The sequence below is a fragment of the Amaranthus tricolor genome, chromosome 15 (assembly GCF_026212465.1).
Source record: "Amaranthus tricolor cultivar Red isolate AtriRed21 chromosome 15, ASM2621246v1, whole genome shotgun sequence".
NCBI classification, from domain to species: domain Eukaryota; kingdom Viridiplantae; phylum Streptophyta; class Magnoliopsida; order Caryophyllales; family Amaranthaceae; genus Amaranthus; species Amaranthus tricolor.
In genome coordinates this window covers 6027057-6045681 of record NC_080061.1, presented here as the reverse complement: position 1 = coordinate 6045681, position 18625 = coordinate 6027057, and the positions used below count along the sequence as shown (strand labels likewise).

Genomic DNA, 18625 nt, shown 5'->3' with positions numbered 1-18625 from the left:
CATGTGAATAAGGTAAGTGGTATATTTTCAATTTGTTACATGTGTATTTCCTTTGATTCAAGTCAACTATTTGAATCTTGCCCCCCTTTGACGATCCTCTGTTTTCCCGCCCAGTCTTAACCTCGAATATTCCTCTTGTGTAATTGAAAGCAACAATTTCATAGAAGTTCGCCTTCTCAGTGTTTCTAGTGATAATCCTCGTGGCATGAGAGGTTTACATGTTTCCTCCAGTCATCCAGCATTAGAACATTCGCGTCTTTTCATAAAGTAGTCATTAACGTGACAGAAGGTGAATTCAACTAATGTAGTTAATGGCAAGAACCTTACACCCTTCATTACAAAGTTGAAGACCTTACACCCTATGATCCCCATCATGACACAATGACCACATAGACATATCACCTACTTCATCAATCCAAAAAAGTGCCTCTCGTTTTGCAACCCTAATTGCCCTCAAGCCCTCAACAACCTTAACGTGTTGTCTTTGCTCAACAGTCCTGCCAAACAACTTCTTAAGTTGAACATTACCCATAGCACGGTTAAAGTTACTAAGCAAATGACGTAAGCATAACCTATGATGGGCATATGGTGGTTGCCATTTCGTCTCCTCCATGGTCGCTAAAATGCCCGCATATCTATCAGAGATAATACATAATCCCATCTTTTGTGTTACATGCTTATGAATACACGCCTTAAACCAAGACCACGCAGTTATGCATTCCTTCTCAACCAAGGAAAATGCAAGTAGAAAGATACCCTTATCAACATCCTGCGCAATCGCGGTCAATAAGGTATGACAGTAGTAACCATACAAGTGTTTACCTTCAATGGCGATAAGAGGTTTACAAAACTTAAGTCCCTCTATGCTAGGTCTAAAGGCCCAAAAGACATGTTGAAAGTAACTAATATTAGGACGTACATACACACCCGCATCATTGTCTTCCTTAAAGAACCACTCAACTACTATGCCCGGTTAGATTGTTGCAACGCTTTCAAAAAGCGTGGAAGAAGAGAATATGAATCCTCCCTTGTACCATAAATGGACAATAGTGCTTGTTGCTTAGTACACCATGCTAGCTTGTAAGTGACCTCTATCCCAAATCGATCTTTCACCATCTGTCGAACGACAGACACCTTAATCAAAGGGTCTTTGGAAACACAATTCCTAATCACATTTATAAACCCAGAGGACGTCAAGTGAATATGTCCAGCTGACACAGTGTCACTACCCAACACACAATTCTCATGCTTTCCATTGTACTTTGAAATAAACCATGAGGTTGAATAAGGATTTAGCCTAGCCCTTAGTTTCCAAGAACATCCCTTCTTACACTTCAATGATAAAGAAGTTTGATTAGAAGTCTCTATTCTATACTCTACATTACTATGAATATGATAGACTCTAACAGCTTCCAACAAAGCGTCCTTACTATCAATATCATACCCTTTCAAGCTCCCCATCTTTGGTGTAGGTGGTATCATTAACCTAAGTCCTCCAAGAGTTGTCCTCTACATATTCATCCAGAGGTAGACATAGGGCATAAGGTGTAGGAGCAATGATTGTAGGAATGTTTCCTAGGGTCATGGCATTAGCTAGGGCGTCCTCATCCATATCCACATCATCCTCAGAAGGGTCATCAACAAGCTCATTACTCTCATTACCATCATTCCAAGGTACCAACTCAGTACTTTCTCCTAAATTAACAGTCGCATTATTTGGAACTTGAGTTTGAGGGGATTTGGAAGGAGTAGAAGATGGGGAAGGAACAAAGGGATTTTAAGTTTCTTGAGTTAAAATAGGCATAGGCGTAGGAGAAGGATTGGAAGTAACATTCACAACTTGATTGCCGAGGGGTACCACTTCTACGTATAACTCCAATGAGGGAATAGATGTAGCCTTTGAATGCTCCCACATAGCATCTATAGAATCACCATCCTCAACAGGAAAGCTAACAATTGACCACTTATGTCGTATTTAAAACTTAAATTAACAGTACTTCGTAAGGTGTCAATTCCAATCTTAGAACATACAAGAAGCTTAAACTCATTCAAATTCATGTTCGAGTTGCATGCAAACAATTTACGTTTACCCCTAACATACGTAACCTTGTTACCACTTGTACGAATGGAACCATTCCAAAAACATGCAATAGTCACACAAAATGATGCCATTTCTACATGAATACATACAAAATCAACTTGATCACCAAGTACATTCACGAAGATACATAATTAACTAACTACATTTACATAAACTAATTAACTAATTCAAATAAAATAAATATACTCAATATACAAAACAAATTAATTACATATAATCAATATACAAAACAAAATCAACAAACATAATTAACTACCTACATTTACATAAACTAAATCAACATAATCACTAAGTAACTAAGTACATAATTATTAATTCAAATGAGTAGTGATAACATGGTACCAAACTCACATAATCTACACAAAAAGAACCTAATGTACTTGAACCAAATTCAAAAGAATGCACAAATAAGTAAAAATTCAATAATACATTACCTTAATAAGCTTATATTGAACTAAATGTGTAACGGCCCGGTTTAAGTGACCCGGTAAATCATGTGAAAACATGATTCCGGTTCACAAACGGACATAAGAAAATTCATTTTCCACTCGGATCGTCAACGTTCCAACGGTAAAGGAATACGGTCAACGCAGGAAACAACGCCAAACAAAATAAAACAAGTCAGCGGAAGTCTTTACATACAACTCGAGAGCCTACCGGCCTCTAGACTAGCTAAAAAGTTGTACGAGGTAAAAAGAAAAACGTCTTAAACTTTCATTACATAAACTGAGTTATTTCGACTCATAAACTTATTACAAAGTATGTCTTAGACTTGATGGTTACGGGTTCTAAGCTGAGTCCTCACTCCAGCCCCCACCTGCAATCAACCTACTGCACGTCATATGACAACACGTAGCAGGTTCCAAAGAACGACCAATACACGTCAGAGACTTCATACATATATCAAACAGGTTGAATACAAGCATTGTGTTTACCCTAGCATGCAAAGGCTCTAATACATATTCTTTATTCAATATTTCCAATCTTGAAACGTTGCCCGTCCTGTTCGGGTCGTTCAAGTATAAACCATTTATTTTTAGATAATTCCAACTTGTAACGTTGCCCGTCCTGTTCGGGTCGTCCAAGTATAATTTCAAATATTTTTGGTGGAATACACTTGGGAGAGCTAATCCTAAGGCAACCACCGACCTAAGACGTTGCCCGTCCTGTTCGAGTCGCCAAAGGCTAAAGTATGCATACCCCCATGGTGACCGTAATGATCCAAAACTGTCATGGGAACAATAATTATAATAATCCAAACCAATCGTTAACCTCTTTGGGTAACATAACCAAACGTCAACCCCTTTGGGTGACAAACACATAAATGCTCAATTTCCAATTAATTATTTCATATTATTTGAGGTGTCTAATCCTTATGTGATTTACAATGCCTCGATTAGAAATGAAACAACACTACTTACACAACCATATAAACAGTATGGTCTAAGCGTGTACCTTTAAGCACTGCAACCAAACAACGTTTAAGCATGATAAGAATTTCGCCCTCTTATGTATCGAGGTCCTAAATAACACACACACAAAACGGTCATGTATTAGAACGTGTTTACACATTTAATCCACTCCATACTACTAAGATATTACTAAGACTTGATAATTTTAATGTTTTCATCCAATTTCCAAAGATTCCAAATTTAATTTCTGACCAGAAACTTTATTGGCCATTTTGGACAGTTTAGAAAATTCAAATGAAAAATCTGACTTCACCACTGCGTCCGGAATGCATCAATTACCTTGGGTACCAAATTTCATAATTTCTAACATCCAATTACTATTTTTAATTATTTCAAGCGTTTAACGAGTTTTTTTTTAACACATCGGATACATAAACCAATAACGGAAACAACTAATGTTTTCCGAATCGGCACCAATACCGAGACAGCAGCTGCTGTCCGGAACTCCCATTACGTTATTATTGTTTCTATTATTATTATATATATATTCATACACAAAAACCCCATCATCAAAGCATAAGAGGCATCAAAATAAAAAGAATAGGCCCATCCATAAGATCTTCAAGAGACTTAAAACTCCACAAATTATGATAATTAAATTAAATACTTAATTCTCTTAACAAATTAAAATTTTATAGAGAATCATAAAACAAAAATCATCCTTCTTGAATCAAGACATATATATAAATACACAATCCTTCAAGCAAATCCAATTTTGCTAAAGGATTTATAACTCTTATATGACTACACTACTTGATCCATACCATTTAAATTCCTACTAACAAATTATAATTTAGTTAGAGAAATGTAAATCATAAAAGAAATTTATTTAAATATCAATATTAACTTAATTCTTTTAACAAATTAAACTTTGCTAAAGAATATAAATCAGAAACATAACTCAATCCTTTTAACAAGATTGAAGTTTATTAAAGGATTAGTAGAGAAAATTATATATAAAAGAAAATATATTCAATCCTCCTAAAAGTTATAGGATATCATCATACATAAAATATATTTCACCTTATAAATCTTATGAATAAAATTTATAAATAACAATTCAACTAAACTTACCCTTTGAACAAAAGATTGGATTGAACAACAAAGTTTTTTTTTTTTTTTTTTTTTTTTCTTGAGAATGCCGAAAACAAAAGGGAGCAAAGGAGAAGAAATTTTTCTGAATTTTTCCATGTTCAAGAGATGATTAAAATGATGATTAAGGATGCTTGAAATTCTTGAGAATTAATAAGGAATTAAGGACTCATCCTAATTAAGCCTAAAACACAATTATGAGAGGAGTTACAAAACTCCTCCCATACTTCCCCACAACCGGCTGCCTTCTCAAATTCCCCTTATATATTTTTTTTTTGTTAATAATTATTCTATTTATTATAAGAATGTTAAATCGGAAAAAGAACCCTACGCGATAACAACGTACGCAATAAAACTTGTCACCGTTAGAATTAAACCTACTTTATTATTTATAATTAACTATATAAAGTAGTATAATTTAATATTACTTATTTATTTTATTTTGTTATACTTTATCTTATTATATTTTACTTATTTCTAAACCCGATAAATTACGGGGTGTTACAAAATGGGTAGTATTTGCACAAGTAATGAGCTACAATTTAAACAAAGAATGAAAATTAAATAAGGAAGAAAACCCTAATTTTCGTATAAAAAAACAAAAAAACAAAGAAAATTATACCTTAGACAACTGCAAGTATATGCTAGACCACTTTACTAGTGTTTGATTGGAAGAGGGAAGGATTAATTGAAGGTTTCAAGGTTTTTTAATAGAAGAAAAAAAGAGAGAAAATGTCGACTTATTTTTAGGGTTTAGTGGAATTGAGGGAAAATAAGGAAGAAAGGGAAAGTTGCTGATTTTAGAATGCATCTGTTCGCTGTTACTAACAGTGAACAAAGACTGAAAGTCAAAAGTAGTGCAAGTCTTTGTTCGCTGTTAGTAACAGCGAACAGATTCTTTGACTTTTTTTGACCTCCAGTCTTTGTTCGCTGTTACTAACAGCGAATAGCTCCAAACCATAACTTTGGAAAAAAATACTTATTTTGAGAATTATTTTCAAAACTTTGCTATAATTTGACTCTTTTTTATTTTTTTGCTTATTCATGTCAAATTTTCATTAAACTTCAAGCTGTTAACCGGGCCGAATAACATATGTGACAATCATTGGACCAATTTGCTACACTTGTGTACTCAATAAAAGTTGAGTTAATTTAATGAGACACCAAAGCAATAATCTCATCAGCTGGTTTTGGACAAGACAGCCTCATAATGATACTGTCAATTTAGATCGGCCCAATCGTGCATGTAACAACCTGGGCGTTTTTTTCATTTTTTGGGTATTTTTCAATTTTGATCTTAAAGATATTATTTTTGACCTTAAAGGTATCAATTTTCAAAATTGATACCTTAAGGTCAAATTTGATAAAATTGGGCTGCTCAAATTGACAATCTCATAATGAGATCGTCTCGTCCAAGTTTTTGTGTAATCTCACATTCTAATTTCTTTGTATTTTGTATTAGCCGTATTATTTAGCTTGTTTATGGGTTACGTCACATAAAATCATCTCATATATTAATCCATGATGATAAGTTGACCTTATTTTTTATTTAGGATAGACTTTATAGTTTTGCATTTGAGACAAGTAAAAAATGTAATTAAGTGGCTAATGGTTTTAACAATAGCTCAAGGCTTAGAGTTAGTCATACATGAACTTAGTGTACACTAAATAACCAAATAGGTTTCACTAATCTTAAATTTAAGGATTGCAAGTTAGAGAATGCAATTAAGTGGAGTGGATAGTGAAGAATTAAGATTTATAAATAGAAGATTAAAACAATTATTCACACTAAAAATATCGTAAACTAAGTCTATTTTCTATTTTAGACTTACACCAAAACCTATATGAAAAAAAATCAAATCCAATCCGGATGATATAAAGCTCATAAAAAGGCTATTTGACATGCAATTTTGCTCATATGCCTTTCTTTAAAGCCTAATTATTTCAACTAAAATAATTACTGATTAGTTTTGCTTGTCAAGTTTTATGTCAAATAAACATATTTGACAATGTTAGCTATATACTTTCACCCATTGATCTTATTTTAGACTTTTCATCGTGAGACGTTTTTAAATTGGATTTTAACCGTCCAACTTGAATCTTAATAAGTTAGATTTAACCCGTACAGATCCGACTCATTATCATCTCTACACGTAATATAAACCCATAATATAATGGATATTCTTATGTACTTTATTTTAGTTTTAAATGTTCAATTTAATTCCTTTATTTTCACTCTCACAACTTAATCATTGTTTACACTCAAATCAATTCAGTCCAAATCCAATAAATCCAGAACACGACCTTAAAATCCAAATATTCTAGGTGCTAATACACACCTTTTTTGTTAATCTAGAAGAAAAACGCACCATGTAATTATTAGGAACAACCCTATTTAGATTGCAATTTTTTCTACATTTTAACATGTTGCATATTTTGTTTAAATTTTTTCTGAAAAATGTCTAATATATAACTTACTTTTTTTGGTTCAAATTAGCAGTATATACATGATGATTTCATGATGTTCAATGCACCTACTTTTTGATATCTTTAATTATGTATGATTAAAAATTATGAAAAGTTGATTTAATATTATACATTGACACAAATCAGACAATATCCTACTTAATTTTTTTTATACATATAGAAAAACAAATATTAAATGAATGATAAATTGTAGTTATTATATATTTATAATAATTAATTGGAAAAATAACCTATAATAATCCAAATTTTTCATGATTTTCCTACAATCATCCCACCTATTGATTAACCATAAATAATCCCAACTTTAAAGGGTATTTTTCTAAAGTAAACCCGGTAACTGGATAACTTATTATAGCAAGTTTTATTTAAGAAAAAGATAAATTAAAATAAAATGTTGTAAAAGATGTTATTAAAAAATTTCTGATTTTTTAATTATTTAAAACTTTTGATGATAATTTCCAAAATTTTTCTCTATTTTTAAATTACTTTTCAGTTTACTTTTTGGTGAATTACCTATTATGTTAGGTCATCGGGTTACCCAAACTTACTCTAGGCAAATACTCCTTAAGGTTAAGATTATTCGATCATATTTAATCAATAGGTGAAATTATTATAAAAAATCATAAAAAAGTTGAATTATTTTAGGTAATTGTTCGTAATTAATTTGAGCTAGATTGAGTTAATATAACATTTTTCTCTCGACAACACCAATATTCTTTATTTCTTTTGAGTTGAAAATGTCATACTTATTCCAATAATGCATTAGTTTTTGCCTTTAGTGATACACTGATAATTATTGGGTGTCACCCATTCATGGATGTCATGGCTTTGGGTCCTAGCTTAACTTCATGTAATGATGATGCATTATGACCCATAATCCACTAATTATACTCCTTTTTGTCCCTAAATAATTATTATAGTTGTATGTTGCATAAAGATTAAAAAAAATTGAGAACATATTTAAATTGTGTGATTAATATTAAAGGAGAATTAAAATGTGTTAAGAAGAATAAGATAAAACACTGAAAACATTTTCATAAAAAATTTATACCAAAGTAAAAGTGATTGATTAAAAAAAATATGACAATCTTGATGATCTAGTTTAATTTTTAATTATTATATGCAGATTTATTCGATTCGAGTCAAGTCATACTCTTGGTAATTCGGTCAAATTTAGACGGCTCTAGTTGGAGTTGTAACAATGCCATAATTTTAATGGATAATTAGCTAGATAGTCGATAATCCGATCCATGACTCTCAGGTAATAAACCTTAATAGGTGGCCGACTTTATTTAGGTCCACTCAATTACCTTATTCAAATTTCTCTTTTCAAAAATATCTTAAATGAAAAAATATAAAAAACGGAGATAGTACTATATAATTAAACACAACATTAGTGGCACAAATATGGACATTTCTTACAATAATTTCAGAAAAATTTCACAATAATATACACCAAATTATGAAACTGAACTTTCATTTAGGTATCAATACAAACAAAAACATACTTTACTTATAGAATTCATCTTCAAAAACAAATTAAACAACTTAAAACAGCATTTGATCACAACTTAGCTATGTCACTAAACCTTAATTTGTTTATACATATACTTTATAGCTAGCTCACAACATTAATTAATATAGATAGAATGAAAATTGTTTAAAAATAATTTATGTTCAATTTATTCTATCAAATATAACGCCCAAAAAACACATACACATACGTATTAATTCATTCTTATAGACTAGCAGTCTTCTTTCAAATTTAATTATCACATTACTAATTCATATAACACCATAGAACAAATTAAGTCGAAACAAAACAACATGTACAATGTTACAAATTTTACTTAAGGATGATTCTTGCCACGATGTGCATGACCATTATTATATCTTGTAACATAACGATTAACCAAAGCTAAAGCATTACTAGTAACTTGAGCAACACTATTAACTCTAATTTGAACAGAACTCTTAATTTTAGCACCATTTGAATGCATTAATCCATCATTTAACCCATCAAAACAAGTACTTTGATCAGTTAAAGCAGCACTAACCCAAGTTTGCACATTACTCATATGCCACATAAAATCATCCCCATTAGTATGCCCAATATTAGCCAACTCTTCAAATGATTGTTCAAGTTGATCAACACTATTATTCATTGTATCAATACAATCTTTAATACCCTTAAGCTCATTTTGAGTGATTCCTTTAATTTTTTTAATTTGAGAGATGAATTTAGAAGTTGATCTTGCTTTAGATAAGCTAATAGCTAGAGCTGTTAGTGCTAGTTGACGGTGGCTTTGGCCAATTTTGGTATCAAAGGAGGAGAGGCTGTGGTAGCATAGAGGAGGGTATTGGGTGGTAAGACAAGATGAGTATATGAAATTTGAGGGTGTTTTGGGTGGTGGGTGGTGGTGATTAGCTTTTGTTGAAGAGAGGATTGAGAATAAGAGGAAGAGATTGAAGAGAGGTTTTGACATGGTTTATTGATAGTGGAGAGTATTTTTGATAGTGGAATGTGGTGGTGTTCTTTTGAGGTGTATAAGGAGTATATAAAATGAGTTTTTTTAGGTGTGTAAGTTTGGTTTGTGTGACTACTTTGAGATATTTCTTAAAAAAAATTTGGGTTAAGGATAATTTTTAGAGGGGTGGTGAGTGAACTGATTTTTTAAAATGTTGAGAATTAAATTCGTATTATACAGATGAAAGTATAGGTAGACTAACGAAGAAGTATAAGGAAGAATAAGTGAATTTAACGGCTAGTAGGTACCTACAGTAATTGGTTTAAATGCGACAACAAGTGTTGTCGGCTTATAATGTACAAATGTTGGATTATTTAAAAATAATCAATAATAGTAATTATTCACATCAAATGGACAATAAGTGAAATCATTCAGAATAATTTTTTCTCCCATAAAATGTAAATATATTATTAGGCTACTTTAAGTTTGTCCCCTTTGATTTTTTTTAGTTTTTAATTGTTTTGTTCAAATTGGTCAAATTTTAAAAAAGGAAGGGTGTATTTTCTAAAAAAATTAGCTCAAACGAAAGCAAAATGTTGGAATATGAATAACTTACATGATGAGGCCATGTAGTGTCATTCATTACAGCACATTACATCAAGTTCTCAAATTGGGTCCAAATGAAAATTATAATTTATTTGCTTCTTTATTAGGAGGAGGATTTTCTTAAGTAAGTAGTTAACTATTTCAATCATTTCATTTAATTCATAATATCATACATATCAAAATATCAATGTATGTAATTATGCATTTAATTAGCTGAAATAAGTGGTTAACTAACTTGTACAATTTTACCTAATGGCCTGTTTTTATAGAGTTCCAACTGAAGAGGAAAAACTTGTTGAAACGAAGGGCACCCCTTTTTATAAGCTTCTTCTTAATTATATATAAGTAATAAATAGTTAAAATTGATTTTTCAATTATAACGTTGAGGGTGTTTGCCAAACGGCTGATAGCTGGAAGTTGATAGCTGATTATAGTGGCTAATTTGACTAGTTGATTATAGTGGCTAATGTGACCAGTTGATTTTATTAACTGGTTTGACCAGTTGATTTTTAAACCCGCTGCTATGAGCAGCTTGTTCAAAAACAGCTTATTCATATCAATAAGTTGTTTCAACCAGCTAGTTCACCAAATACTAGCTAGCATTAGTTGGTTTGACCACCCAACCCGCTATTTACATCAAAATAAGCTAAAATTTCTCAATAAGCTAATTTGCCAAACATCCATAATATCCAATCATACTTTTATTGTCCTATTTAAATGTAATACTTTTATTAGATTTTTCACGCAGCTCAATGTATTTTTTATATTATTAGTACTTTCAGTTACATCATCATCATCATACTCAGTGTATCCCGTTCAGAGAAAACTATGATCAGGGTATAGGGAGGGAAGAAAGACGACAGCTCATACCCATAGAGGAGAGTGCGGTCAAAGAGTCCCTCGGCTCAATAAAGGTCTTCAAAGATAGAGAAACCTGCAACTTACAAATAGAATAAATAAAATACGTACAAATTACTAAAAATAAAGATAAAGGTAAAGAAGGAGGTAAAGAGCAATAATTAAAGGCAACGAACAATAATAAACGATGAGTAAAAGAGACGGGTTTAATAATCTAAGACGCGGATAAGGCAACTTTAAGTTACGTACATGTAAAAATTATAAAGAATTGATGTTTAAAAGTTATATTTTGAGATGAATTTATTATTATTCCACTTGACTATATAGTATTTAACAAATTAATGAGAAAAGTAAAGATAAGTTTAAATGTTATATATAAATGCGCAAATGTTACAATTAATTAGAATAGAGAAAGTATTGTAGAGGTTTTGGTGTTTAAGTTCTGATAGAAGAGTATTCAAATAGTTCATATATACACCAACTCCATATTGTTTTGTGGTAGGTTTGACCAATAAAAAGTTCAAACATGTTTCAAAGAGACTAATGAAAAGAATAATTTTCATAATGATAATATGCAAGAGCCAAGAGGTAGTCGATTAGTATTTAAAAAATGAGTGCATATGTTTTTTTTTCTTTTGAAGATAAAAAATGAGTGCATATGTTGGAATATTATTTGAAAGGTTTGGCAATTATGATGATGATGTACCAAAAAGTTTGGTGCGGTGTATGATTATTGCACCATTTTAAAAACAGGTCCAAATTTGAGGATGATTCAGATAATGGGTTCATTTTTTTGTGTTTTGGAAAGTTAAAAATTAAATTATTGCATTTATTGTTGAAGATATTATTAAAAATATGCCAAGGTAAAAGTGTAAGAAAATGACATGTTATTTTAATTTTAAATTTTTAACATTTTTGAAATTATTAGTATTAGTAAATTTAGAAAAATCAAGTACTTCATAAAGTACTTGTTACTTTTGATTGTTTATTTATAGTATTTTAGTAAAATTATTAAAACTTTCTTCTCTCGATTTATTAATTACTAATACATATAAGTAAAAATAAAAAATAAATCAACAGAAGAAACGTGTGAATGAGATAAAGAGAGATGGGTTTATAAACATAATTGAATCAATGAAGAATCTAAAAGTATAACAAAGTAAAATAAACAATAAAATTAGAAAAAGTATAGCAAAATAAGATCATTGTATTATTGTGACCGATAATAAATGCAAGTTATTAGTTTTTCAGTACCACTAAAATCAGAAAGCTCTTGAATATCATCACTATCATTAACATTAACATTTATTTTTGCGCAAAAATTGAATTTACAAATCTCAGCTGTAATCATAAGGTTGAAAGAAAGGAGAAAGATGAAAACATAAAATTGAGATTATATACTAAACTGTTACATATTTGACCACAGACGTACGGAGCTTCTCCATGTATTCTGCAGCTTGCTTCTGTGCAATGAATCAATATTAGTTAATATATTTGAAAAAAAAAATATTATAATTGCATTTTTAACTATAAAATAATGTGAAAGTCCGAAATCTTATGGCGTGGACTATAAGAATTAAAAAACAAATCAATGTGAGAGATCGTAATTCCGGGATCAGACGTTTTGGGGTCAATCCGGGGACCAATTTTTATTGAATTTTTTTGGGGTACATATAAAGGTATTCTAGGATTTATCTAAATGAAAAGGAGTATGCATATCCAATTCAGGTAGTAAAGCCTTTCAATTCCATGAATTGATAAACTTTTACAATAGCATATCAGAGATTCTTGGGGTTCTACTGCAGCTATGATGAATAAAGAAATACCCTCTTTGTGCTTCTTAGGAAAGATTTTGCTTCAGTTACACCGCCTCTCGTCTAACTTTTCTTCTGAGGGATTTTGGTGGGCCAAAGTGTAGAATTCTGATGTCATGCTTGATCAGCGATCTTTTTCGTTCTAGTTTTCTTCGGATGTTATTAGTTATTACTTATTACTATTACTATTACTAGACAACAAAATCGTTCTGAGCCAGGCGTGAACCAGACTGAAACAAGTCAAAACAAAATCTTTCTGAGCCAGGCGTGAACCAGACCGAAACAAGTCACAACAAAATCTTTCTGAGCCAGGCGTGAACCAGACCGAAACAAGTCATGTGCCTTGCAGCTCGTGTTTTGATGGGTTGCAAACAGTATTAGTTCGTGCAGCAGAACCTCAAACAACGGCCCGAAGCATCACACAAGAACGGGGCCACAACATTTTTTTTCAAGTTTTTCCCAATATTGGAAATAAAATGGCTTGTTGCGCTTGTGGTCCAAGTGCAATGTCATGTGAATCTCAAAAAACGGTGAATGTGGCACGCGTTGGTGGTTTGTGTCGCATCGTGGCAAAACATGAGCCAACCATGCTCATACCATTTTGAACCGTGCTTATGCCTAATTATTGCCACGATGTAGGATGTCTCTTAATACTTCTAACGTATTTTCTAAATTTCAACTCTTTTACAATAATATTAAAACATAAACTGATATTAAATAAGATTTGGGGTCAGATATATGCAATCTTATCTTTATAATAATAAAGAAGTTATTTTCGATTGAATAGTGATAGCAAACATCACCATTTTAAAGGGACATGGGGAGTACTAATCAAACTATTGGCCGGCACAAACTCAAATCATTGCAAGCATCAAGAAATGGAAAATCCAATATAACAAAAGAGGATGAGTGCGTGACAAAGGAGATAAGAGAAAAGGACTTCCACTTCAGAAGTCAAAGAACGGTAAGTCAATGTATATAGTGCCCTCTTAGGTGTACAAATCCAATATATGAAGTAAATAAGATAGTGTTCAGCATTTCAGCCAATAAGAAAGGGCCTATACATTGATGAGTATCTGACTAAGATCCCACTTCTTAATTTGTGCAATATAGTAGCTGAAGTGCATGAAATCATTAGTGGATGGCCCCCGTGCTCCCGTTTTATATTCATCCAAGAATTTTTATTATGAGCCCAGATCCCTCAATGTAGAACAAAGTCCAAAATGTTAGAAAACTTCATTATGGAGTTGCTGATGGTTCATATCTTAAGAATTCAGCTTTTATCACCCTAGACTATATATACCTTATACCACTCCCTACAAAACTCGAAAACCAGCCATCATATTAACAAGAAAGTGTTGCAAAGTGACAGGCTGCCCTTTCATTGTTCAAGATGAAGCCGAAACTTGGCATACACATGCCTGGGGCCGTAGTGCAAAAAAAAGGCCACATCGCATCGGCTAGGTTGTTAAGGTTTAAAAAAAAATAACCAATATTACCCGTGTTGTAAATGTGTACAAAACTGTATTTTGGGTCATATTAAGTATTTAGGTGTTACGATAACCGCACTACCATTTCGTTTTCGCAATCTCAACTGTTAACGTACTTTTGCACTATGGAAGGGGCAAATTCAAGATACTAATATAAGATGAGCCGAACACTCAACTTTGTAAGTGTGTCAAACCAACTCAACTAACATTCCTATGAGTTACAGGTTACACAATTCAATATTTATTAATAGGATTTTTTAATCTAATGACCCGGGTTAATCTAATGACCCGGGTCATGGACCAGGTAGGCCTAGACCTAGATTACACATGCAGTGACTAGTGACAGTTGCCTATCTATGTTCTTAGAGTGGTTCACTTGATATAAAATGTTCTTGAAAAAAGTGTTCAAATTCCTCACAAGAGTGAAACAGCTTCTTCTTAGGGTGGAAAACATTTTCATCTTACCTTCCTTTTCTTGTAACTTTCAAGCAAAAAATCAGAGAAAGGAATACCAATCTACAGTTTGGTTTCACCAAGGCATGCTATCCATAAAAAATCAATTTTCTGTGAAAAGTTTTCCTTTAAACCAAACAGACTTTGGTTAACACATCTACAACTTTTTATTCCTGTAATTTGGACTTTAGAAACACGAACCAACAGTAAGAGGTTGAATGTTTGTGCACAAAACAAAGAAGGGAGGCTTTCAGCATTGAGCCATACTCAGATACATCCATACAGGGCACTGTGTTCTATCCTTGGCAAAATAATTACAAACAAACCATCTAGTCTTGCATTGTTATAAATTGAACTAGTACATAACAGCATAACAGAGTAAGTGAATTCTGATATTAAATAAATGTAGCTCTGTAACCGAAAATAACACAAAGAAGAATTACTAACCTGATTACTCCTATGTGCACTTGCTATATTCTCGTCAAGAAGTGTCACCAATGACATGTTCAGCTCATTCTGCTCAACCATCTCCAATAACTGCATGATAAACATAAAGATATGAGAATCTGAAAACCAAAATAATATATCAGCTGATAAGGAATCTGAAAGAAAGTAACACAAATACTTACAGTTACATTTACATCCTTCGAAGTGAAGATCTTGGCAAGACTTTGCTTTGCTTTTACAAGGTCATTCTGCAATTTGTCATATGCTTCTGGATGATAGCAAGATGTATAACAATTAACAGCATAAGTTTCATTAGAGGTTCAGCATAAAATCATCTTAAGCTAAATTATTATAACAGACCAGTTCCTTCTAAAAGGGCCTTTTGCAGTGTCTCCAGTTCGAATATCCTGTCTTCCATTTCCTGTAAAAGTTAAAAATTAATTACGTGTCATCTGTTAGATATATGAGACATATTACTAGATAATACCTCGGTTTTTGCCATAGCAAAGCGAAGTTGCCCCAATTCAGATTGCAATTGTTTGAAAAATCCTTCATTCAATCTGCAAGTACTTAGAAAGTTAGCATAAATACATTGGATAAGGCACCTTGCAGAAAATAAGAAGATTCAGAAAAACCATTTAACTATGCAAGTGTTGCTCAATCGTAATATAGTTGTCATTTGCTATTTGGTCCTTGATAAAGGTTTTAAAGGGCGAAAAAAGAAAGAAAAAGTAAACACATAGTTCATTAAAAATCCACACAATGACAAAAGCTCTTATTAACTGCGGAGTTATTGCCTCAATAAACAACTTCTAAGCATGGTTAACGTTGTTGCGAAGACTTAATTAAAGTGTATGGTGAATGAGAAGTGTTCAGTGTGATGAGTAGTAGTCAGCATGCTAGTGTGGAGTTGGTGAGACATGCTGCTGGCCACTGTGCCTTACTGATCAGATGAACAGACAAGTGGCTCGGCTGACTTGTGATACAAAGGAATAATGCCCCGCTGCCTTTGCTCAGAAAAAGCAGTTCGCCAGCAAGAGTGAGCACATTGTTTGCTTGGGACACACATCAACAATGTTTACTTAATAAGAGATATTCTTGTTGTATTGTCTCTTTCAAGCGCTAAACATATTCTGTTGTTTGATGGGATCTATAGTTTTCAATTAATTGCTTGACGAATCTTCCTACATTTTCGTCTTCCCACTATCAAATTCTCAAATGTTTTACCTTTTTATGAACTCAATTACTGATCAATTGCTGTAACACTTTCAATGGTTCATGATACAAACAATCAAACAGCTAGAGTTTTCCCCTCGAGCTAAGAAAAACCTAAAAAACCAAGTCAAAATACTAATAGGTCAGGTAAGAAGCAAATAATTCTTTTGGCATCTCAACAATATATTCAGCTAGTCATGTCGGAAATACTTTACAAGTGAGACAAGATCCCACATCAATAAAAAAGTGGGTTATGGACTTGCATATATATTAGGTGAGCTAATCCTCTTACTACCATATGGTTTTGGAAAACAATGAACCTCACCAAGTGTACGTGCAAATCAACGCTCTTAACCAGTGGACCCACAAGTGTCCTGTGTCCACACGAGTGGACTACGGTGAGATTATGTGACGAATTATCAAGGCCTAATAAGTCATTTCTATCATTATGTCAACATTTCTAAGTAAATTCCAGTCTCATGCATCTATCAAATTCGTATATACCTTGTAATTTGTATACTAAACAAGGTTGTATTTTAAACCACCTACTCAAGAGGGATACAAATTGTTTAACTACAAATTTACATTTCATTTTCCCATCTCCAATGAAAATAGCAATTAAAAAAAGCACAAACCCCTTGAACTTGTAATTTGTAAATATACATCAACCCCATCATTCCAGAAAATGAAAAACAACTACAATTTCTAAGAAGAAAAATAGAGACACACATTAATTACGAGAATACCAAATGTTGGATATTTGGGTGCCTTGAGTTTGTAATTTGTAATTTTCACATTTGTTTATTCTTAAATTAGGGTTTCTGAAATTAATTTTTCCCCAATTCAGAGACTTTAATCAATGATCCTAGGGGATAAATTACGTGTTGTAAGTCATTTAGATCATTTACATCACCAAAATGATAAACACAAGCTTAAAAAAACAGAAAACTTGCCTTGGCCTCAGTCTAGCAATCTCAAATTCAATCTCTTGAGCCTCGGTATCAAGAAAATATTCTATCAACTCTGTATCTGTATCTGGTATCACCCGAGACTGAATCCAAAACCATATTTTACACATATCATCAATCCAACTATATTCACTTTAGCAATTAAACACCCTTTTACATTTGATCATGGGCGGAATGCGTGAATCTATCGGGTCTTGGCAACCCATGTAAAGCCCAACCCTGGGTAAAACTTGATCTAATGAAACAATTTTGCAAATTCAAAAGACAAATCAGGTATATTTCATAGAACTTAACTTGTTATACTATGCACATTCGAACCCCTTAGCCGGTTAAGGATGTTAGTGTGTGATATGAATAATTATACTCAATTTATTTTTCTAATTCTACTCAATTTATAATAGTTAAAAAATTAGTGCAAAAAATGAATAATTATACTAGTGCATGGTTAATTAATCGTTCAAATTTTGTCAATTGTGAATAATTTTCGGATGCCGGAAAATGTCAATTAGGAAGAGATTCACGACGAAGAGAAAAACCTGACGGATAGCTTCACGACGATCTTTTTCTTCCCTCAAATGTCTTTCATAAGCTTCTTTGGCTTCAGAATCTTTCTCAATTCGTTTCTTGAATTCTAACCTTGCTATATGCCCTGTTTGTGGCGGTGTTTTGAATAATCCTTCTGGATCCTTCCTTCCAATAGTAATATACAAACACATAATCATAATCAGTAAGCAATAAAATTTGTCAATTTCTTGTATGAAAACAATCTTTTTTTTCTCTCCCTACTAAACAAAAGAAAACAAAGAACAAAACAAAGTACCCAAACACAAGAAATTCTTGGTCTTGAAGTTTTAACAAAAAAAGAATGAGTGAAAGAGCGTAAAGGAGCAATGCCAAAGCTCAAAGCAGCCATGGAGGAAAGCCTTCTGTCCTCCCTTTGAGTGAAATTTTGAGTATGGTTTCTTCAGCTTCTTATCTCGTTTGTGAATGGATAATCATCTTTTTGTTGTAGTGAGTATTTTGAGAGATGATGGGCTGGGTTGGCGCCAAATGTTACCCGTACCCGAATATAATGGGTCGGAACTTGGAAATGCAGGAGTGGAGCTGGATTTTGAAGTCAAATGGGCCAAATTTAATAGGATTATGTTTGGTAC

The 18625-nt window shown here is 32.4% G+C and overlaps 3 protein-coding genes across 3 annotated transcripts; all 3 read right to left on the bottom strand.

Annotated features, from left to right (window-relative positions):
• Positions 1-352: 352 nt before the first annotated feature.
• LOC130800969 (uncharacterized) lies at positions 353-1461 on the bottom strand. The gene is made up of 2 exons (XM_057664713.1): positions 989-1461; positions 353-872 (listed from the first exon to the last, which is right to left on the bottom strand). The coding sequence occupies exons 1-2, from the start codon at positions 1459-1461 to the stop codon at positions 353-355; spliced, it is 993 nt and encodes a 330-aa protein (XP_057520696.1).
• Positions 1462-8603: 7142 nt separating this feature from the next.
• Positions 8604-9804, bottom strand: LOC130801224 (pectinesterase inhibitor 9-like). Its single transcript, XM_057665019.1, has one exon. It carries the CDS (start codon positions 9636-9638, stop codon positions 9003-9005), a length of 636 nt encoding a protein of 211 aa, XP_057521002.1. The 5' UTR covers positions 9639-9804; the 3' UTR covers positions 8604-9002.
• A 2469-nt stretch (positions 9805-12273) lies between these two features.
• Positions 12274-18574, bottom strand: LOC130801223 (uncharacterized). The gene is made up of 8 exons (XM_057665018.1): positions 18292-18574; positions 18008-18157; positions 17457-17554; positions 15776-15848; positions 15649-15709; positions 15471-15556; positions 15289-15378; positions 12274-12547 (listed from the first exon to the last, which is right to left on the bottom strand). The coding sequence occupies exons 1-8, from the start codon at positions 18382-18384 to the stop codon at positions 12485-12487; spliced, it is 714 nt and encodes a 237-aa protein (XP_057521001.1). The 5' UTR covers positions 18385-18574; the 3' UTR covers positions 12274-12484.
• Positions 18575-18625: the final 51 nt, after the last annotated feature.

What these genes read in the sequence shown, in the direction of transcription:
- LOC130800969 (XM_057664713.1), bottom strand. Translation starts at nt 1,461, where the DNA reads ATGGGGAGCTTGAAAGGGTATGATATTGATAGTAAGGACGCTTTGTTG. An exon ending in CTTCCACGCTTTTTGAAAGC is followed by an intron (nt 873 to 988) that starts GTTGCAACAATC and finishes TTGGGCCTTTAG; the next exon opens with ACCTAGCATAGAGGGACTTA.
- LOC130801223 (XM_057665018.1), bottom strand. Translation starts at nt 18,384, where the DNA reads ATGGCTGCTTTGAGCTTTGGCATTGCTCCTTTACGCTCTTTCACTCAT. An exon ending in TTGCTATGGCAAAAACCGAG is followed by an intron (nt 15,710 to 15,775) that starts GTATTATCTAGT and finishes TAACTTTTACAG; the next exon opens with GAAATGGAAGACAGGATATT. An exon ending in GGCCCTTTTAGAAGGAACTG is followed by an intron (nt 15,557 to 15,648) that starts GTCTGTTATAAT and finishes GCTATCATCCAG; the next exon opens with AAGCATATGACAAATTGCAG.
- LOC130801224 (XM_057665019.1), bottom strand. Translation starts at nt 9,638, where the DNA reads ATGTCAAAACCTCTCTTCAATCTCTTCCTCTTATTCTCAATCCTCTCT.